Source organism: Mastigoproctus giganteus, chromosome 4 (assembly GCF_048544385.1).
Source record: "Mastigoproctus giganteus isolate SK-2022 chromosome 4, ASM4854438v1, whole genome shotgun sequence".
NCBI lineage: Eukaryota > Metazoa > Arthropoda > Arachnida > Uropygi > Thelyphonidae > Mastigoproctus > Mastigoproctus giganteus.
Genome location: NC_143578.1, coordinates 201031805 through 201055417, shown reverse-complemented (window position 1 = coordinate 201055417; position 23613 = coordinate 201031805). Strand labels below are relative to the sequence as shown.

Sequence of the window (23613 nt, the reverse complement as noted above, 5' to 3'; positions counted from 1 at the left end):
AATCTTTACATGGTGCAAGGACAAATGATAAAATCTTGCACACTTTATATGTATGTATTACATGCATACAACCATGTAAAGCAAGTAGATGATATGAGGCATGTAATAGCTGCACAAGTATGTTAGTTGTCTGATGGCACCAGGGGTTCCCCATTTCCGTGTAATAGCTGCACAGTGGACCACACAACGGATTAACTCTAATTTAATTGTAAACATTATTACATCAAAAGAGATTTTTTTAAAAATTACACGCTTCTAACCAGATAAGAAGTGGTAAAAAGGTTCGAAATCCGTGTCAGGTATAAATCAAAGTAGCTGATATATGACAATGGTTGCATGATGCACTGCTTGATAGATTTAGCTCAAATTTTGATAGAATGCATTGTCACACGAATTAGGAATATGTACACAGTTTCAGCCTTCTATCTCTAGTAGAAATGACTGAAAAAGTGATCGACAGATTTGATGACAGAGGCAGTGAGTTAATATAAGGTTTCTATGACAAAGAGAGCAATTAGCTCTTAAATGAGCCTAAACCTCCCAAACACTTCCTAGTTCATTTCACAAATATACGTGGTCTCAATTCAAATCTCAACGATGTCCCTTTCTACATGCAGTCTGCCAAACCCCATGTACTTTCTCTGACAGAATCTCAATTATCAGTTGATTCAACTACTGCTCATCTCAGATGCCCAAACTATTCACTGTACGATTCCTTTCGTCTCAAAGGTGGTACTTGTGTATATGTCCGTTCCGATATTCCCTGTCAGAGATTTGGTAATTTGGAATCTCCTCTTTTCGATCTTCTCTGAGTTAAAATCTCTCTACCTCATTGTGTCAAATTCATCTGTTGTCTATACCATTCTCCCAACTCCACTAATCACTTGGAGCTCTTTGATTTCCTCTCTTTGCAACTTGACTTTCTCCAGTCCAACTTTCCTAACAGTGAGGTGATTTTCCTTGGTTATTTTAATGTTCACAACTCCACTGGCTTCTGTTTTCTAGTCACACCAACCCAGCTGGTCGAGATGCTGAGGCTTTTGCAATTACTAATGACTTTGCACAGATTATTCATTTACCTACAAGAATACCGGATAATCCTAACCATACAGCCAACACGCTTGATCTTTTTCTCACAAACAACCCTAAGTTCACAGTCAAAGTGAGTGGTCCTTTAGGCACCTCAGATCATAACTTGGTGATTGTCTCTTCTCCAATGCAGCCTTTATCTCATGGCTATTCCCAAACCTTGTATTGTTTGGCATTACAAGAATGCAAAATGGGATGACCTGCGAGATTTCTTTTCTTCTTTTCCTTGGTCGGATTACTCTTTCAAAACTTCTGATGTCAACATTTGCTCAGATTGTGTCAGTGAAATTATTCTTGTAGGAATGGAATCCTTTATTCCATAATCCATTTTAAAATCTCGTCCTTTATCTAAACCATGGTTTTCCAATAAATGTGCTAAGGCTGTTCAAGAGAAGAATGTTGCATATCGTAATTGGCTTTTTTCTAATTCTTCAGTTTCATTTTCTGCCTACCCCAAAGCTCACAACAATTGTAAAGCAGTTATTAATCAGTCCAAACTAGAGTTTGAACTGGCTAAGAGTAGAAAACTTGCTTCTTGCCCTAATGGTAGCCGAGCATTCTGGTCTCTTGCCAAAGCTATTGGCCGCAACTTTTGCCCATCTCTGCTCCCACCTCTGTCCACACCAGATGGTTCTGCTGTCACTTCAGCCAAGGATAAAGCTGACCGGTTAAAGCTGACCGGTTAGCATCCCATTTTTCTTCCAACTCATGTATTCGTGATTTGGTAAAACATCTCCCACCATTCGCAACATGCTCTATTCAATGACTCCTGTGGTCTTCCATCAAAAGGATTTTGACAAATCTTGATGTTAAGAAAGCTCCAGGTCCTGATGGTATTTCTCCACTTGTTCTCAAAACCTGTGGTCCTGAACTTACTCCTGTTTTTTGCCAACTTTTTTCACTTTCTTATTCCAAAGGTGTTTTTCCTTCTGCTTGGAAATTTGCTCACATCCAGCCAGTTCCTAAAAAGGGTGACAAATCCCTCCCTTCCAGTTATCGTCCCATTGCAATTACTTCTAATCTTTCTAAAGTAATGGGGAAATCAATTAACTGCATAATATTAAACTACCTGGAAACCTTCCATCTGATCAACAATTGCCAGTATGGATTCCGTCAGCATCGATCCGCTGGTGATATTCTGGCTTACCTTACCCATTTATGGACAAATTCAATGGAAAAGTTCGGTAAAACACAAGCAGTTGCTCTTGACATCTCAAAGGCTTTTGATCGTGTTTGGCATAAAGGTCTTCTAAACAAGCTTCCATTTTATGGTCTGCCAACTGTTTTTTTGTAATTGGTTATCCAGTTTTCTCTCTGATTACTAACTTAGGGTGATTGTAGATAGCTCTCAGTCTTCTAACTTCTCCACTAATGCCGGTGTCCCCCAAGGTTCAGTTCTTTTCCCCCACTCTTTTCCTCTTGTATATTAATGACCTTCTTCCATTGACTGGAAATCCTATCCATAGTTTTGCCGATGAGCACATTGCATTCTACTTTCCATTTTGAGAAACCTTGCACTGCTCAATCAGCTTCAACTTCTCGAATATCTGGTACCAATTCCTTAAATGCCGATCTCCAGGTAATTCTCCAGTGGAGCAAAGACAACTCAGTTGATTTCAATCCTTCTAAAACTCAGTCTTGTCTTATATCTCGCAAAAAGGATTCTTCTGCTCCTATGCTTATCTTTTGTGACACTCCGATTTCTTGGCAAAATGATATCTATTTTGGGGATTACCCTGACTTCTAATCTCTCTTGGCACAAGCACATTACAAATATTGCTTCCTCTGCATCTAAAAAACTTGGTTTTCTCTTTCGCTCTCAGCATTACTTTTCTTCCAAACAGCTGTTCACTCTGTACAAATTGCAAATTCGCCCTATCATGGAATATTGTTCCCACATCTGGGGGAACAATTACTACTAGATTTTATTCAGAAGAGGGCATTCAGTTAGGTTAATTAATGATGCCTCTCTTACAGAGTCTCTCAACTCGCTGTCTCATAGACCTACTGTTTCTGCTGCATGCTGCCTTTTCTACAGACACTTCCGTGGGCACTGTTCTTCTGAATTGGCTTCTATAATTCTCACTCTCTCTTTCAAAACAGTCCGAATGCAGGCCGCCACCAGCCAACATCCATTTACTGTCCAACTTCAAACTCACAGAACCAACGTTTCATCTTACTCGTTTATTCATTCAACTGCCGTTTTCTGGAACAACCTTCCTTCGTACCTATTTCCTGAAAATTACAGTCTAGAGCAGTTCAAGTGTAATGTCAAAAAATATCTTCTTTCGTCTTCTCAACCTCCAACCCAAGCACGGTACTAAGTACTATAGGTTCTAGTACCTCTCGTGTTTGGGGTTTTCATTAAAAAAAAAAAAAAAAAAAAGCAATAAGCTCTTACATGGGCAAAAATAAGTTTTATATGACAAACAGAGCTTTTAAATGAGCCTAGAAAGCAGTAAGCTCCTACATGAGCATAAAAGAGTGAGAAATGAAATTTTTCTAAACCAGTTTTGCACACTTATTTTGAATATGTTCTCAGTTTTTTATAGCACTTGTTGTTTTTGAAATATGACTGCTGATAATGTCAGTACAAGTTAATAAAGACAATTTCATTATAAAACACATAAGACTGATTAAATTACATTTTTATCATTTTTACAGTTTAAACCCAATACATTTTATACACATAAAAAAGATGTGCTCAAGTTAAGAATTTTGGTGGATGATTTCCTGTGGTACACTTTGTCCAGAATTTTGCAGTACCATATCCAGCAGTAGTCTGCCAGCACACATTCATTCTAGAAACCATAGTAGCAATCTTCCATTGATGTTTTAATGGAATCATTCCCACTGCTCATCACTCACCATGCCAAAATTTTCAGGAAAGAAGACTAAACACAAGAAATAAAGTTTCAGTAACATACAACATCCTATTTCTTTTTTATGCATTGAACAGTTTCTAAACTCCATCTTTGTATGTGATCACCCAATAAAGTTTCCATAAAGCTGTTGTTGTTATTTGGTTTTTAGGAGCATTAGCAACTAAGGCCATATTGCTCCAGGAATATGCAGTGGTCATTCCCTGACCTTTCTACATCCTCCGTATTTGGTGGTGACGGGCTCGAACCCTGGTCTAATCAAGACGCATGTGCTACACACTGCTGCTCCTTCCCACCTGGCTACGGAGGCACCTTCCATAAAGCCATTTGAAATCCGGCCATGCATTTTGTTCTAATATATACAAGTATTTTTTGAAACTGTTATCCTGCAAAAACTTTCTGATTTGAAGGCCAAAGATTCCCTCTTTCAGTCAGCACTGATCCTTGGAAATTTCTCACTCAAGTAATGAAATCCTCTCAAATTCATCTTTCACAAAACTCTTTATTAGGCCAAGTTTAATGTGGAAAGGTAAAGGAAAATTTCATTAGATCCAACTAATGGAACATACTGCATTCAACCCATTCCTGGCTCATATGCACTGCTTCTTTGAGTCCAATCACATCTGATGTAATGGTCTGTGGTAGAATGGGCAGCCCACAGACATAGGAAACGACAATATTTTGTGAACACTCTTTACATGCCAATTGAGATACTAATGACTGTGGTCAACATAGATATTCCAGTGATGAGTGCTGTAATAAACTGCTTTGTGTAGTCCATGTTATAGCATGTCTCTTTTAGATGAACAGAGTCGGGTGGATGGTTTTAAGTTCTTGTTATGCAAGAGAGTAGCTTTCAAACTTTGCTGTGATGAATTAATTAAGAGGTACCATTCAGATGTATTGCATACTACGACAATTCCCTAAAAACTCTCCACAGATATCGCGGCAGTAGAAGAGCAGACTATTTACTGTGAGAAAGATCACCAGAACATTATTTCTTTTTTTTAAAGCAAGATACTGATGTTCCCTTTAACTGAATGTTTCTGTTTAATCCCGAAGCAAAAAGTTCAGCTTTATCTTTGAGATGAAGTCATTCAACTCATTAGCATTAGTAGAAGCATATGATGCAAGAAAGCAAGTATAAATAGCATCAGCAAAAAAAAAAAAAAAAAAATCTTCCCATTTCAATCATCCATTCACTCCAAATGTTTGTCAAGTTCTGCCTTGAATTTATTTAAACTGTCAACTTCTACAATGACAGATGGAAGTTTGTTCCAGCAATCAACCACCCACTGGCTAAATCCAAACTTCCGCACATCTATTCTGCAACTGTCTTTCCTCCATTTGAATCTATGCTCCCTCAGGTTTGTAATCTGAGCAAGCAGAAGAATCCCATCAACATTGGGCCTGCTCAAACCATTCGAAGCCTTATACACCTCAATCAGATCACCTCGCAGGCGATCTGTTGCACACAAGTCACCAGATGTTGCAAATTGCAGGAATTAAGTCTTTCTTGGTAAGAGTACCAATTTGTTCCATTCACTAATCTTGTTGCCCTTCTCTGTACTCGTTTCAGCAGCTCTACATCCTTCCCAAAATGAGGCCTCTAGACCTATATACAGTACTCAAGGTATGGTGTGACCATTGCCTTATACAAGGGGATAATCACCTCCTTATCCCTGCTAGAAAAAATCCTGAACATCATTGACAAGACACCATGAGCTAGTCTTGCAGACTGTCTGTGCTCAGAAAACTTCATACCTGACTGCACAATTACCCCCAGGTCTTTTTCATTCTCTACCACCCCAAATGTAGTACCACACAGTTGATACGTTACGCTGGGGTTACTGCTACCCATATGCAGTATGAACATTTAACATTTGTCAATATTAAAACTTCAGTTGCCACCTCTCAGCCCATCTGCTCAACTTTTATAGATTCTGTTGCAGTACCATACTGTCAATGTCATTAACACTATTGCCAACCTTCATATCGTCTACAAACTTGGACAAGCCTGATACCCCTTCATGAATATCATAAATAAATACAGAAAACAACAATGCACCCAACACCAAACCCTGGGGAACTCCACTAACAATATTAGTCCATGAAGAGCAGTGTCCATTGATTACTAGTCTCTGCCTTCTCCCACTCAACCATTCCTTTATCCATAGCAGAAATTTGCCCTTAATGTCATACTGTTCCAATTTGTACAGTAGTCATCCATGTGCAACAGTGCCATAAGCTTTCCTAAAATAAGTATATGACATCAAAATTATTTTTTGCATCCAGTTCCTTTGTGACCAATCATAGTATCCAATCAAATTGGTCAGACAACACTTTCCCTTAACAAACCCATGCTGTGTTTGAACTATAACTGCAGTCTTGTCTAGATGATCCCGCAGTGCTTCTTTAACCAGTGCCTCCATTAATTTCCCTGGAACAGAAGTTACACTAACAGGTCTGCAATTACTTGTGTCACCCTTTGATCCTCCCTTATGAATTGGGGTCACATTTGCACATCACCAGCCCATGGGCACCTCCCCTGAGTCGAAGGAAGCTCTCATAATTATGGCTAAGGATTTGCTTACTTCCTTTGCTGCCTCTTTTAATATAACTGGATAAATCCCATCTGCCCAGGTGCCTTTCTTATGTTTAACTTCAACAATTTCTCCTTCACTTTGTTCTCAGTTATTACAAAATCATTTATCTCCCTGCCAGAGTTTGATAAACTACTGGCATTCTCTTCCCTAAATAACTCCTCATGTGTGAATGTAGATGCGATACAGCAGTCCCCCGTTATAATGCGGTTTGCTTTACACTGATTCGTTATAACGCTGTTCTTAAATTATAACCCATATCTGACTATAACGCTGTCACAGATCACTATAACCCTCTTTTACATATGCATATTTAACAAAATCGTTTCATTTGATGGAGTCGATAGCTTGAAAATGAATACCAAAACAACATTAAAACGTTTCCCATGCTGACTTGAGAAATTTTCCAACGGTCAGTGAAATTTTCTCGCACGCTAAATTAATTGCAGTACAGTGACTTGTTACGTAGTTCGGAGATCAGCATTTTAAAAAATGATCAAGTATATTGCTTGTAATATTTGCGTTATATGCATTTATCCGAAGTCTAGTCATCACTCAGTACAGTATTAGACATCGTGCGTAATGGATAGTTTACTTGAACATTGTATCGTAATTAATGCAACTAATGCAGTTACATTTTTGAAGAGTTAATAATGCCCGATAAGAATGAAAAAGCAACAATGTCTGGGCGCAGTACAAAGACTATAAATGTAAGAAAAAGACTGAATTTGAAAATTAAATTAGACGGTTTGAAGCGAATTGATTCCGGTCAACGACAAGCGGATGTGTGCCATAATTTAGGACTTGCAAGTTTAACTGTAAGTACAATTATAAAAAAATAAAGAATTAATTTTAGCAGTGGGAAAGATAGCTGTTCCACTGCAAGCAACTAGGGCTAGGCTGACTATTAGGATTAAATTGGAAAGACTTTAACTAATTTTATTGAAGATAATATCCAATGCAGAATTCAGTTAAGTTAAATATTATAAAAGAGAGAGAGATTAGCCAATATGATAATCTGAAGAAAACTCACCTAAAAAAAAAAAAATGTGGAACCATTTAAAACTAATAAGAGCTGGTTGAATAAATTTAAAATCCAGGGAGAAGCTGCTAGTGCACATCAAGGAGCCGAAACTTTCAAAAAAGAACTTGTTAAAATTATTGAAGGGGGGGGGGGTATTATGTATTATACTTCTCAACAAGTTTTTAACATAGATAAAGCAGGACTTTTGTGGAAACAAATGCCTAAAAGAAGTTTCATATTGAAAGAAAAAAAAAAACATGCCAGGTTTCAAAGTGGGGAAGGATCGGTTGACTTTATTGTTGGATGGTAACACTGTGGAGGATTTAAAATTAATACCCCCTTTTAGTTTATTTGGAAGAGGGCCAAAGTTCAACCCAAAATCAACACCTTTTTCATGATTAAATTCATCAATTAAATTAAATCAATTTAGATCAATTAAATTCATGATTTTAATTGGAATTTTAAGTTTAATTTTGATATGTAAGTAGTTACCACATAATTATACACGTATGTAATACAGAATATTTTATGTGTACAAATATTTGAATATTAAATATTTTGACCGACATTTGTGCATCTTTTCACTACCGTTTATTATTGATTAGGAAATATCCTGTGGCACCGACCGCAACTTACAAATACATGCGTTACCTTATGGGAATGCGGCGCTTGCTTAGTGTGGATTCACTTGGTGCTCTGTTTTTCCGGAACAAATAATCGGCATTAAGCAGGGGTTACCATACTCATTCAGTTTGTCAGCCACCTGAGCAAGATCCTCAACAGTCGAACCATCAATATCAAGTGGACCAATCTGATTCATCCCCTTCCTTCTAGAGTTTATATAAGTAAAGAACTCTTTACTGTTTTTCTTTGCATCCTTTGCTAAAGATTTCTTGTAATCTGCCTTTGTTTGCCTAACCTCCTTTGTGATGATTACAGACTAGTTTATATCTGCCATAGGCTTCTGTGTTGCTTGATAATTTATAGGCATACCATGCATTTTTCTTCTCTGCCACAAGCTGCATTAATTCATCTGATATCCATTTAGGCCTAAACCTTGAACAGTATTTCTTAGTTGGTATGAAAAGCCTAGTACCCTCCAAGGTTAAGTCCCTGAAGGCTGCCCATTTAAAATTCACCATTGGTATTATCATCAGTTGATCCCATTGTATAGAATTTAAAAACTGTCTCAGACCACCATAGTCACCTTTACAAAAGTAAAGGCCCTTCCCTTCACCCCTGACAGTAGTTACATTTTTGAGTAAATCCCACATCAGCACACTATGATCACTGCCACCAATGCACCTAGTGGTTCCTTTATGTGCAGATTCTTAATGCATGAAGAATCGCTACTGATAACCAGATCATGAGTATTATTCCCTCTTGTTGCCTCTCGAACATGCTACTATATAAAACAATTATCCAATAAATTCACAAAAGCCTTGCCAGTGTGTGAGTGACCAACCACAAGTTCCAGTCAATATCTGGGAAGTTTAAATACCCCACTATAAAACAATATGATTTACTGGCCGAATCTATTTCTCTGTACAGTAGTTCATTATAATCATCAGTCATTAGGCCTATAACACACTGCTACTCTCAATTAGGCGCCTCCGTAGTCAGGTGGGAAGGAGCAGCAGTGCGTAGCACACGCTTCTTGATTAGACTGGGGTTCGAGCCCATTACCACCAAATACAGAGGATGCGGAAAGGTCAGGGAATAACCACCGCATATCCCAGAGCAATATGGCCTTAGTTGCTAATGCTCCTAAAAACCAAAGAACAACAACATACTCTCAATTTTGCTTTCCCAGTGCTCATGTCATACCATAAGCACTGGGAAACAAGTGGGTTCTGAAGTCTGGGTAATAAGAAAGATATGAGGATATCTGGCAACCCTAAAAGAAATAGAGTTCTTACAGAGAACATCAATATAATGCTGTTCCATTAATTGATGTAACTGATGCTGCATGGATTTAAGAAAAGATTATATTCTATAACTGGTACTGCTGAAGATGGCTAATCTTGTATGGACAAGTTCCATTTCTCACCAAGTGATCATGTAGCTTACTGATTGACTCGCAACAATTCAGGGAGAGCTATAAAGATACGGCTCCAACTGTTTGTGATTTCTCTCACTTTCAGGTTGAGAGGAATCCTGAACTTCTTAAGCACCCAGTTATGGTTATTCCATGCTGTTGTGGTAGAAAAAATGAATTATCTTGTTCTGAGCTTCAGTCTTGGATATGCTTGCTGAAGTTACTGCAGTAAATCTTATTGACCAAATCTTTCTTGCAGAGTGAATTCTCAACATCAAAAATGATCAGGCTGGGGCCCCTTACCCTCAGAGTCTCCAGCCATAGCCCTACATCTTCCATGCCTTTGCACCCTTTGATTTTGAGATGGAGCCAAACTTTGGTTTTATGGTCTTAGGCACTTTTCTTCTAAAATAACTGCTAGATGCAAGTGCATTATCCTTGTTTGCCTTAAAGATAACCATGGGTTTTGGCTCCTAAACTGAAATTTTAGGCTTTTTTATTGCTGCAGCATATGATAAGGTAAGCATTGGACTTGCTACCTGCACATCAGATTTTGCAGCCAATTCAGCATTAGCCACTTTTAGCTGTTTGTTCTCAATTAGTAACTGAAGAAGCATCTTCTCAAACAAGTCCCAGCACCTCATTATCTTCTGCGATGCCACCTTGGTTATCCTACTATGCTCATTTCCCAAGCAGCACTCAACCCTCCTGCATAGGATATGAACCTGGTCCAGCCAGGCTAAACGGAAAAAATTCTTCTGATGATGAGGAGAATATGGGATGGTAGAGTGGACTTCTCCATCTCATCCTCAGTGTCCTCTTATACAACAGCTGGATCCATATTTTCATCCAAGTTAGGTAGTAACTGATAAAAGTAGTTGGTGCCCCAAATTAAGCAAGGAAGTACAGTTCACAGCTCCTTATGCATGTGAAAGTGTGTTCCAAGATTAGAAGGACCTCAGTTGTCCAGAATCATTCCAATCAATCCAGAGGGATGTGAAATGCACTGAGACATCACAGGTGAGGGAGGGTCAAAATTTTTTGCCTAACCACTTGTAGAAAATGAGCACTAGTAAGGGGGTTTTCAGAAGCACCCAGATGAATGGCACCAATTTCCTTATCCTCTACCACCCAAGTTTAAGTGATGATATCCCCAAATGAGAAAAAGGAAAAAGTCTTGTGGAAGAGAACAAAATATTGCTTGAAAGTGAAAAATAAGCACACCAGCTGGTTCCTTTCCTTATTAAAAACTGAATGGGAGACCTTTCCCAGTCAACACATCCAAATTCACAATGTAACACATTAAAAAAGACACTCAGTGGCCACACTAATGTTATTGCTATGGTAACTGTAGTCAGACCCATAAGAAAACTAACTTTAATTGCAGGAACTTGAAATTCCCTTAATCAAATAAAATTGCATGTGCTTCAGATGATAATGCTCTTCATGATGGTACTACTCCACTCTGATCATCTGGAATTTTATAAATTTGAAGATTTCTATTTTCCAGGATCATCAAAATACACAACCTTACACTTGACAACTCATAGTTTATACTAATTTATTATAGCAAGATTAGGAAATTCTATAAAAAGGTTGGTTTGTTGGATTTTTGATAGATTGGCAAATTAGAACATATTGCACCACTGTGCAGTATGTTTGTGTGCATGAATCCATGACTTGATCTACATGTTGTGCAGGCTGAAAAAATCCAGAATAATTCCCAGAAAAAAATCCCACTCTGTCCACCTGAGATTAGCTCACTACAACTTTGTTTAAAAAGGGCCTTCAGAAATTCCTCCAATCATAAACAGGACTCAAACCCAGACCTCTCCAAATAAGCATTAAGTGGCAAAATTGCTATTCAGCCACCTATAAGAGGAATGAAATAATTTCCTTGAAATATTCTAAAGTAGTTGATAATATTTAAAGATGGATGTGATTCAATCATAAAAACCAGCTGTCCTAGAGCTCCAACCACTGCTGTTACCACAGAAACCATAAACACTGCTTCTGTAATCATGAGAGAAGATCATCATATAACAGTAAAGAAACTGGCACGGATGTTGAGAATATCAGTAGGAAGCATACATGGTATTCTCCATGACAATTTGCATATGATATGTTTGTGCAAGCTGGGTCCCATGATTACTCACATCTGAGTAACAGCAAGTTCACATGGAGGTTTGTCAGGAGCTGCAATGGATGGTTACTAAAGATGATGAGGTTCTGCACAAGGTGATAATGGTGTATGAGACATGGCTTCATCATTTCAACCCAGAGAGCAACACTGCAAAAAATAAAATAAAACACACTAATTGCCAACACCAAAAAAGAGCAAAAGTTGTGACTTCTGCAGGAAAAGTTATGGTCATCTCTTTTTTTTTTTTGAGATTTAAGGAATGGTTTACCAGCATGTTGTGCCATGTCATACAACTGCTATGGGACCTTACTACAGAAAAGAACAGAACAGAACTGTGCTGCACTGCACTGCACACTTTGCAGGATCACATTTGTCAAAAATGATCACAACTGCATGCAGGTGGGTGGATGCTGCATCATGAAAATGCGAGACCTCACAATGCTCATGCTGTAATCAAGTACTTAGCCAGCATTAATGTCAAAAGTGTTCCTCATCTGCAACAGAGCCCTGACCTTGCACCCTGCATTTTTTTTTTTATTTCCAAAGTTAAAGAAGGAGCTGTAAGAAAAGTTGCGAAGACATCAGAGGCAATTCTCAAACACGTCAAAAAAATGGCTTTCACCATGTTTTTGAAGAATGGCAAAAATGTTGGAGTAAGTGCATTTCATCAACTGGGGACTACTTTGAAAAGGACATGAAAATATGGATGATTGATAAAGTTATGTTGTGAAAAAAATTATGACCATTCTTTATTGAACAGCCCTCGTATATTCTAAAAGGTAAATTTCATCTATTCAAATCTAAACAGACCAGCATAACCTATCTTAAATATAGAGAATATATCTTAAACCATGATGTGGAGAATCAGCACTAATGTGTGAGAATGGCCTTCTCTAGGTTAATGTGAATCGAGGAATATAAAGAAGTTATCCAAATATTACATGGAAATCTTTTTCTGAAAAATTTAAAATAAAAACCATGAATTTGTACTGTGGAGTGCAAATTCTTGATTATGGTATGCACCGGGTGTATATGGTATGTAAATTTCTTCGTAAACATTTGGTAACACCCTCTATACTTCAGTTCTTGCATGGTCATAGTTAGAATGAAAACTAAATTGCTCTTGCATTTTGACAAACTCATCATTCTTATATACCTTATCACAAACTGGAAATTCTAATCGAATACTTGTGTCATAAAATTAATCAAAGTGGTTGCATTATTATACAGTAAGAAAAAACTGAAAACAGTAAACGAAAGCATAAGGGGTAAAATGTAGAAAACATGCCGATGTGATCAAGTGAAAGTTGTACTGGAGACTGGATAAAGAAGAAAGTATCACTGCAACAAAGTGACTGGAGGGCTGTATGCAACTATTAATCTGGCATTTCTCTATTTTCAGAAGCATTACACCTTTGCAGAATCAGCATTCACATAAGTTATTTGTGAAATGCATTGCTGAAAACTGAGCATAATACAGAATATGTTTTTCTATACAGGTAATCCCCGTATAACACGGTAGTTAGGTTCCTATAAAATCTTGTATAGTGCAAAACCGTGTTATATGGGACTAAGAACCAGTACAAAAAGGGGGGGTTACGTTCCAAAAGCTAACAAAAATACATAATTTTATAACTATCGGAAACAATTATTATTAAAAATAGTAATAACTGAACAAAAACGTCTTACAAACTGTGATATATGTCAGATAATGTACATTCATTTAATTTTCTTCCTCTTCACCACTGCTAAGTACAATCAAATGATAATGTTTTCTCTGTTACAGAAATTTTCACCTTTTGAACTTTCTTCTGCAGCATCTTAATACTTCCACATTTGACACCTTTTCAGTCCATTTAATTTTTTCCATCCTGTGCCAGCACCAAATCTCAAAGGCCTCAAGTCTCTTTTTGTCTTTCTTTGGTAGAATCCATGTCTCTGATGCACATAGTGCCACTGACAAGATAAGTGTAAATATTTTCTTCTTCCTAATTTCCTGTAACATCTTCTGTGTAATCAACGACAGTTTATTCTTGAAAAATTGTTTTGCCATTGCAATTCTAGATTGAATCTCAGTTTGACATGAAATGTCCTGTGCAAGTAACTGCCCCAGATACCTAAAGTGCTCTACTACCTGTTCTATTCGTATTCCATTGAGCTCAATTCTGAAGGGAATTAACCTTCAACCCATCATCACTGCCTTTGTTTTCATCATATTTATCTTAATTCCACACTCCAGCACTTCCTTTTTAGTCTTTTGATCATTTTTTTCAGTATAGAAGGGTAACCTGCTAGTATGGCCTGACTGTGTGCAAACTTAATAGCCTGTACATACTTTTCACCTATTTTAACCACCCACTTTTTATTCCCAAGTGCCTCCTTAATTATCACTTCAGCAAAAATGAACAAACCAGGTGAAAGTAAGCATCCCTGTCTTACTCCCTTTTTAACTTTAGCTTTTTCTGTCAGTTCTCCCCTAACTCTTATCACCGCATTTTGTCTTCTATATAAGTCATAAATCAGTCCAATATATTTTAATAGTGGTCAAGATCCTCTTCAGAGTTCACAAATGCTGATGCCACTTAAAGACAGGCAGAGAACTCACAAGCACCCACTTTGTTAATTAACTTTATTTTTATTAAAATGTGTAGTACAACCCAAGGAGACCTTTTATTAAAAGGTCTCCTTGGGTTGTACATTTGCACTACTGAGGGGGGAGTGCTGATTTGTCTTTTTTCTTATTTATTGCTTTATTTTTAATATTAGGTTACCTTGGTACTCAGGCACCAAGTATAACCCTAATTGGCGCCTCCGTAGCCAGGTGGGAAGGAGCAGCAGTGCCTAGCACACGCTTCTTGATTAGACCGGGGTTCAAGCCCGTCACCACCAAATACGGAGAATGCGGAAGGTCAGGGAATGACCACCGCATATCCCTGAGCAATATGGCCTTAGTTGCTAATGCTCCTAAAAACTAAATAACTAACTAACATAACCCTAATTATATTAATTTAATGCTTTGTTTCACAGTAATTAGTGTTTATTTTTAATTAATTTGTAATTTTAAGTAATTGTAATTTTAAAGGAAAGGGGGATGTGCAGGAATGTGGGAACCACAGGGGAATAAAGTTAATGTCTCACTCGATGAAGATCTGGGAAAGAATTGTGGAAGGAAGGATAAGGTAGGAGACGGAATAGGAGAGGAACAGTTTGGTTTCATGCCGGGAAGAGGAACAACAGATGCGGTCTTTGCTTTAAGGCAGGTGATGGAAAGATACAGGGAGATGCAAGTAGAGTTGCAAATGGTGTTCATAGACCTGGAAAAAAGCATATGATAGTGTGCCCAGACAAGAGGTATGGAGATGCATGAGGGAGAAGGGTGCATCAGAAAAGTACATAAGGCTTGTGAAGGAAATGTACAAGGGAGAGGTGACTCAGGTTATGAGTAGTGTAGGTATGACTGAGGGGTTCTCTGTAGAAGTTGGACTGCACCAGGGATCAGCTCTCAGCCCATATCTGTTTTATCTGGTAATGGATGTGTTGGTGAGAGAAGTGAAGAGTAGAGCACCATGGAGTATGCTGTTCGTGGATGATATCGTACTGTGCAAACCATCTCAAGGAAAGGTAGAGAAGAAATTGGAGGAATGGAGGAAAGCGCTGGAAGAGAGAGGCATGAGGATAAGTAGAACAAAGACAGAATATATGGTATTAAATGGAGAAGATGAGAGCTCTATAAAACTGCAGGAGGAAAAGCTACCATCAGTTTCGAAATTTAAGTATCTGGGATCAAAAGTTGAGAGGGATGGAGGACTGAGTGCAGAAATACAGCATAGAGTGCAATGTGGATGGTTGAACTGGAGAAAGATGAGTGGGGTGCTGTGTGATAAGAAAGTAAATTGTAAAATGAAGGGAGGAGTGTATAAAACTGTGGTTAGACCCGCATTAATGTACGGTGTTGAGACATGGGCGATTACAATGGCCCAGGAGAAAAAGATGGAAGTGTCGGAGATGAGGATGCTAAGATGGATGTATGGTGTGACGAGGAAGGACAGGATAAGAAATGACTACATCAGCGGTACGGTTAAGGTGGGGGCCTCTGAGTAAAAAAATACAGGAATCTAGGTTGAGGTGGCTTGGACATGTGGAACGAAGAAGTGAGGAGTATGTGGGGAAGAGGTGCGAAAAGTTAGCGGTGATAGGGAAGAGGGGGAGACCTAAGCTGAGATGGAAGAACAAGGTGGCAGAGGATTTAAAAGAGAGAGGATGGAGGAGAGAGGAAGCCCAGGATAGGGAGGAATGGAGGAAAAGAATTAAGGACAGAAATGCTGACCCCATATAAATGTGGGAAGAAGGCGAAGATAAAGAAGAATTTTTTTTGTAATTGGTTTTTCCAATAAATCTAGGAGTCAAGCACATAAAAAAGATAGGGATACTGGAATTTCTAAAGATTGTTGTAACCATTAATGGCTGCAATAGAAACAAAAGCATGCCCCAAACCCTATTCAGAATGCTCAGGCTAAATAATAACAATTTTGTGCGCAGTAGTATTGTCTCCTCTCCCAATTTTTGATATATTTTTCTAACAATGTTAAAGGATTTTAATATAATCCTTTAACATTATATTAAATCCCTTGTGCAAAAGTATTATGTTGCATCAAGTTCATCTGCAACATAATGAAAATTCATTAAAATTAATTGTTTATTTTAGCTTTAAAATAAAAATAATTTTATTCTAGTAAGGCTATTTAAAGCGTTTAAACAAAATTTAAATCTCACTTTGTATGTAAAATCATTTAAAGATATAAACTATTGAACAAGAATTTGTTTATCAATAAATCAGTTTCACTGTATTAGTAAAACATCAAACATGAGGAATAAACAGCTGCAGAAAAAAGTAATACAAATAAAATTTACCTTCCAGTCTCCTTCAAGGCTTTCATATCAATCATGCCTCCTGTTTTTAACTTAAAAGGATCTTCCTGCAACATATTATAGAAAAGTAAAAGGTTAATTAATATTATTATATATAATGTGCTTGAAATGAAAAAAAATATTAATTAACAAATTAATAAAACATGAATGTTAAAAGACCAACATTGTGTGGATAATTTAAATATTAGTTCTACTCATGTATAACTTGTATATATAATGGCAGAAAAAATTAATGGTGCAAATATTCTTGTTTAAACATCTCACCCTCCAATTGACCTTTTTTATTTAGACTTATTTCATTATCTACTTCTGTCTTGCAAATTCTTCTAACCTGATGTGGCTTGTTTGGAGTATAAACAAAACAAAAAAAAAAAAAAAAAAAATAGTTTCTATAAGGTCTTTATATTTTTCTTTTATTTTATTTTTTTTCTTTTCTTTTCTTTTCTTTTTTGTGAAAGGGTTTCAAATTCATTTATTATTTCCTATAGACACTTACTGTGGATACTGTTGTTATATCACCCGTAACAACTGCTAAAAAAGCAAATGATATGCCATTACTGTAAGTTTGTTTTCTCTGAAATTTCTGCTTCTGGCATTATCAACTGCTGTGGCCAACATTGTCATTGTTTTCTGACTAGTTGCTTTCTCCCCACTGGATTTGTTACTCCTTTCCACTTATGCAATGAAATCATATTATCACATGATATCGTACAAAAAAGAAAAAAAAATTACATAAGCAAACTATAAAAATATGGTGAAGAATACCTGACAAAATCTAACACAAGGCTTATGAAAGAGACCTTCAAGGTTGACTTCAGCTTTTATTTTTCCCAAAAACACATACATACAAGAATTACTAAACTTATTACACTTTTTCAAGGTGTCATCATCATCATCCCTTTACACTGACACATCCTTGCCTTTAGCATGGCAAGGTAATGATGGTGGGCAGGAGCAGCAGTGTGTAGCACACGTTACTTGATAAGACTGGGGTTCGAGCCCATGACCACTAAATACGGAGGATGCAGAAAGGTCAGGGAATGACCACCGCATATCCCCGGAGCAATATGGCCTTAGTTGCTAATGCTTCTAAAAAAAACAAATAACAAACATAATAATAATAATAATAGCAATGATGCCAGCATCACAGAAAGAAGTATTCTGACTGTGCAACCAATTCAGATCATTGCTTCAGTTCATCTGCCTTGAATATCTACCCTCCCTTGTGCTCCTTCATTGTCCTGAATAAGCAACAATCACCAAGGACTAAACTGGATTAATAAGGAAAGTGGTTTGTGATTTCCAGCTCAAGATTACCAATGTCATCATCATCATCATGAGTTGAGCATGCACTGTTGCACAGCAAAATTATTCTCTCTGACAGTTACTACACACCTTATCTTGCAAACCATTCAGAAAGCAGGATGCTATAATACTGAGTATTAATTGCAGCATGAAGTGCAGAAAATTGACAAGAATTTTCTCCCCAATCCCCCAAATGGCACTTACTATCTTACCAGGTGAAGGCCATGAGGTTATGGCCTGGATTTTTTGGGTGGTGAAGATCCTTTGTGGCACCACCCCATACTGGACTTCTGATTCTGGTATGAAGTAGTGTACCCATGCTCTGTAAAAAGTCACTACAAAAATGTACTTCCCTTCAGTTCAAACCAGTTCAGTGAAAGGGTTGTTAAACAAAAAGTATACACAAATAATTGCCTTTACACTTCCAACTGCAATGAAAATATGCAACTTCCAATTGATACCAAAACATCATGCAATTCAACCCCTCAATGTGACAAACAAATGTTCACATCAGTGACAACTGTCGGTAGCATATGAGCATGTGGTAAGTTAGCAACCTCTTTTCAGCTTTGAGAAAACTTGTTGAACTAGTCATAAACACTTGAATTTGACATGGTCTCTTTCCCACAGTGTGCACAAAATGGTCTCTTTCCCACATTGTACATTTAACCGGAGAAGAATTTCAGCTAGCCTCATACAATCAAATGACAAAATGCAATGCCACTGTTTGTACTGATTCTAATGAACACATGCAGAGGACACAACTATTTATTAAGACTGAGAGAAACACTGTAGAAATACGAAAGACTCCCAATTCAAGTCACATGATTATTTTTATGTAAAAACTTGTTATTTAACAACTTTTCATCTTTTGGATATTGTAATATTTTATCTGACCTGATTCTCACATTTTTGTATCATGCAATCTGTAAATGGCTCCTAATAAAATTAATTTTTCCAAGTAATATCTGTAGATTTGTCTTTAATTAAATGAGACATTTTCTTTGCAGGTGATATTCATAAAGAAATAAACCATTCTAACACTATACACAAATGATAAATAATTTTAATAAACAAGAATCTTGTAAAGGGTTTGTAACATGATCATTTATTAAAATTATTTATCGTGGTGTATAAATTGTTAGACTAGTTTATTTCTTGATGTTTACAAATTTCTTGCTCACTTTATCATTTAGTTTAAAAATAGTTTAAACAATTAGATTTTACAACCAATTTAAACCTCTATTAGATATACATTAACTATAACTGCATTACTGACATTCCCATGCATGTACTTAAATCATTTTCAATAATTATTGTTACATCCAACAATTAAATACCATCCAAATATAACTAGTAATCATGAACAATAAAAAAATAAATTTATTTCTCAAAATATATAGCAGCAAGTGTTAGCAGATATTCATCACAATTACCCAATAAAAGCAGTTTTTCTGACATATTACACAGGTCCAACATTGAGCTAAGAGTGTTCAATTCAGAATTCACTCTTCTAAAAACTTCAGGTTTCAGAAGGGATGTGAAAATAAACTGACATACAGTCGGACTTCCCTTTAACGAACTTCCATATAGCAAATATTTCTATGTAGCGAACCTTTTTGATTTCCCCTTGGTCATTACATTGAAAACAGTTTCTGCATAACGAAGAAAATTTCCATATAATGAACTAATTTAGAGAGACCTGGGTACACACTGTTCACACCTCTGGCATTTAGGCAATAGAGCTGATGCTGCAAAAACCATGAATTAAGAGCTAAAAGGATTAAGAATTAATCACTTTAGCTTTTAATACCTAAAGGGTTTAATTCTTAAGAGCATTCCAAAATTTAGTGTTGCCCATAAAGCATTTACTATACCGAGAAATCGTGCTGGGAAACTGCTATCTATGTGTCCACAGCCATTGGCAAAGATTAAGGCATATTCCCGACATGGACATTGGCTCTGGTCAACCTGTTTTCTATTGCAAGCACCCTATTAGAGAATTAGGAGAGAGTGATTTTCCTTTATCCCAGAAATTCATCTGTTGTTTCGCAGAAATTAGTCATCCATGCTTTCACTAAATTTCTCCCATCTCTGTATGGTAGGTACAAGTGGCACCTAAATCAGTTTTGTTTTAGCTACTGTGTAAGTAACCTTACAAACCTTACAAAAAAAAAAAACACATAGCTAAATAAACAGAGCAATTATGAATACAGTCTGTCCTCGTATAGCACGATAGTTGTGTTCCTAGAAACTCTCGTGCAATGCAAAATCGTGCAATATAAACAACAGTCCCTATGGGAAAAGTGGGGTTAGGTGCCGACCACCGAAGATTGAACACACATTTGGAACCAAAACATTACCAAATACAATAAATAATCGGGTAATTTTAATCGTTATAAAAAATAGTATAATATTTTTTTATTTTTATTATACAATAAATAATAAAAAATATTTATTTTTATTATATTATAAAAAAGTATTTTTTACGAATAAAATACGTATTTTATTCGTAAAAAATTTATTATATTAAATAAAATAGTCGTAATAAAATACTTGCGTATTTTATAATACGTAAGTATAAATTATAATACGTAAGTCGTAATAAAATGCTTACGTATTTTATTACGTAATAAAATATTGCTACTGCTTTTGCTTCTATCGTAAGCAAACTTGTTTTTTGTTTGATTTTCTATCCAAACAGATGACAGCCGTTCCATCTCTTCCAATTCTTGTGTCTTAATCTAATGGATTTTAATTACACTTTGAGTTGTTCCCGCTATGAAAGTTGTTTTTATTTTCTCCGCATTCTTTGTAATTCTCGGCGTTGCCTCATTTAGGTCTGTAGCATGTGCAATATCACATGGTCTTTCATTTCGCTCAAAACGTTTCACAATTTCATATTTTTTTTCTCTATCGACAGAGGCGGACTGGCCATAAGCCTTTTACCCGGGAAATCCCGGTGTGATTTTGGCCATAAACTGTAGTATGAGGCCACTATAAATTTTCCCGGGTAAGAATTTTTGATCCAGTCCACCTCTGTTTATCGATATTGCTTTTCTTTTTCTCTCTGAATCTGTAGTGTCTTCACCAGGACGCTTCCTTTTCACACCTTTTAAGCATTTTACTAATTTTTAGGGAATAAAGCACAATTACAAAATGAGGAGGCACCCCTAATACACATAAACAAAGCTGCGCGCATATAGCAACTGAATAAACAACACGGTAAAGGCCGAGATACGCTATTAACACCTCACATTTTGCTAAAGCACATTTCTGGGGGTTACTACCATAAAAAATAAAAATAATTTCCAGTTGCGTTTCTGCTAGTGGAATCTGTTATAAACTGGTAGTAAACTCCATCTAATTGCATTTGCGATTATACCGATAGCTGGAATTGTGTTAGTTTTTAGGTTATTATGGTGAAATGTGTTTCCCCTTCACTGATATAAAACATAAATACATTTTCAGAATCTTCTTCATTCTTATCGTGTTGCGTTCGGTTGGGGTGATTTCGCATTTGACTGCCATTTCTTGTAAATACAAAGGCGAATCGTGCATAAGCGAATTCGGTTCGTGCTATATAAGATAACATTCCCCTATTTATAAATCGTGTATGATCGAATTCGTGTAATGTAAACACGTGTTATACGAGGACCGACTGTACAGTCAAAATGAAGACCTGTTCTTGCTCTAAGTTACCCACTTTGCTGCTGACATGTATTTCCTTGTTCCATGATGACCCCCCTCCCCCCCAGCAGGCCTGGTACCTTGCAATCCAGGCTGCTACATGTTCCAATAGAAAATGTGCAAGAATTGCTTTCACTTCTGCTGCAGCTGTTGATAATCTATTAGTCTGTATAACCTCCCAAACTAGAAGTTTTCCAACCCACCTAACACTGCCTTGACAGCATCAGCAAATATGCTTGCACTCTTTCTATTTAAGTGTATCCCATCCCTGTAGAAGCAGACTCTCCTGTTAACAAGCACAGCCCATGCTGAGAAAAATTCTACCCAATGAGACTTGAACAATCTCTCCACTGCCAAATTGATTGACATGGCTGTCATCACGTACCCCCTCCTATGGTGTATGGGCAGAATTGCAGACACTTAAATTTAACTAATTTGTGACTTTTTTCTCAACATCGCTGTGTATACTTGTTAAGTAAGTCCTCAGATCTCCTACTCTTAATGTTATCAGTGCCAAAGTATACAACAATATCACCTTTTTGTGCCCTTAAAAGATGATATCTGCTCAATGTCATCAATTTTTTCCCCTGGCAGACATACCCTGGTCCTATTCCACCTATCCTTTCTGTACAATATATTTCCCATTTCCCTAACAACAGTCACCAACAATAACGGCTGCCTGTTAGACCAATGCATTCTGCCTTGAGGGTTGCTGCTGTGTTGCTTGATGCGCAAGTGCAAGCTCTGACATTGAGATTGGCAGCTGAGAGCTTGATGGGCTCCAACTTAATTCCTTTGAGGGCATCCATCCTGTTCTTCAAGCTCTCATAAACACCCATCAGAACACTGTGTTTTATGCCTAATATCCTCGCACTTTACATCGAACACACACAAAAGACATCTCCCCTTGGCTGCATCATGTCCCATTCCAAATCGATCCACAAACATCAAACAAGCAGTACATTTCATGAGGCCATGATTCAGAGGACAACCACTCCCTCAGTTCTCCTCCGAGCCACAGCATTCCTGCTACTTTGAGCCCTTTGCTTTGCAGCTCCAGTCTGAGGCATGATTTTAGAAATTTCAAATTCATAAATTCAATACATAAGGATTAAGGATAAATACACTAAAATTACATACAATTACAAGTTCTTCTTCTGTTGTAATCTTCTTTCCAAGTGCTAATCCAAGAGCGCTGAACATATATATATATAAAAAAAAAAAGTATATATAAACATCTCCATTGTTATTTTATGCCTATGATTTTGCAAATAAAATCATATTTAAAAAATTAAATAAAATAAAAAAATTAGGAATATTGCCTTTTCTAAAGGCACCTTAATGAAATTTCAAATTTTATGAAACCTTGTTAAAAGAAATTCATACTTTACCAGTTTTGACAAAACTTTAGTAAAACTTTGTGAATCAAGTATAGTTTTTGATAAAACTACACTTTATTCATATTTTCGGTAAAATTTTAATTATAAAATCTAAAAAAATACAGTTCCAACTGTGACTGCTTCTTGCACTTTATCAAATAATTTAATTTCTTTGCAAATCCTTTATCTCTTCCTGTGACTATTGTTACTGAAGAGCTTTCTTTTTCTGATTTAGAAAAAGAGCTTTCTTTTAGTAAATCAAAATTAATAAAAATCATCTCAAATTAGGTTAACAGATTTAGCAATTTTATAAGCAGTTTTGGATATGAATACAGTCAAATTTGGTTATAGTATCACTAAGAGGACCACAGTATCCTTGACTCATCAGCAAGTTTGACTTCTTTTTTTATAAATAGATTAAGATTTGTAGAGATTTAATAATAAAATTTTATTAACTGATACAAAATGTTACACTTAAGTTTATGTGCATTGCATGCACTATGTACACACAATCAAATCATAAATTCATAT

General features: G+C 36.7%; 1 protein-coding gene across 2 annotated transcripts in view; it reads right to left on the bottom strand.

Annotated features, from left to right (window-relative positions):
• Positions 1-23613, bottom strand: part of LOC150087324 (splicing factor C9orf78) — a 163374-nt gene that overhangs the window by 113010 nt on the left and 26751 nt on the right. For both annotated transcript variants that reach the window (XM_090371989.1, XM_090371990.1), the window contains exons 3-4: positions 22844-22898; positions 16691-16755 (exon numbers count right to left, since the gene is read on the bottom strand). In XM_090371989.1, the coding sequence (XP_090228115.1) occupies positions 16691-16755; positions 22844-22898 (120 nt within the window). The remainder of the gene's footprint in view (positions 1-16690; positions 16756-22843; positions 22899-23613) is intronic.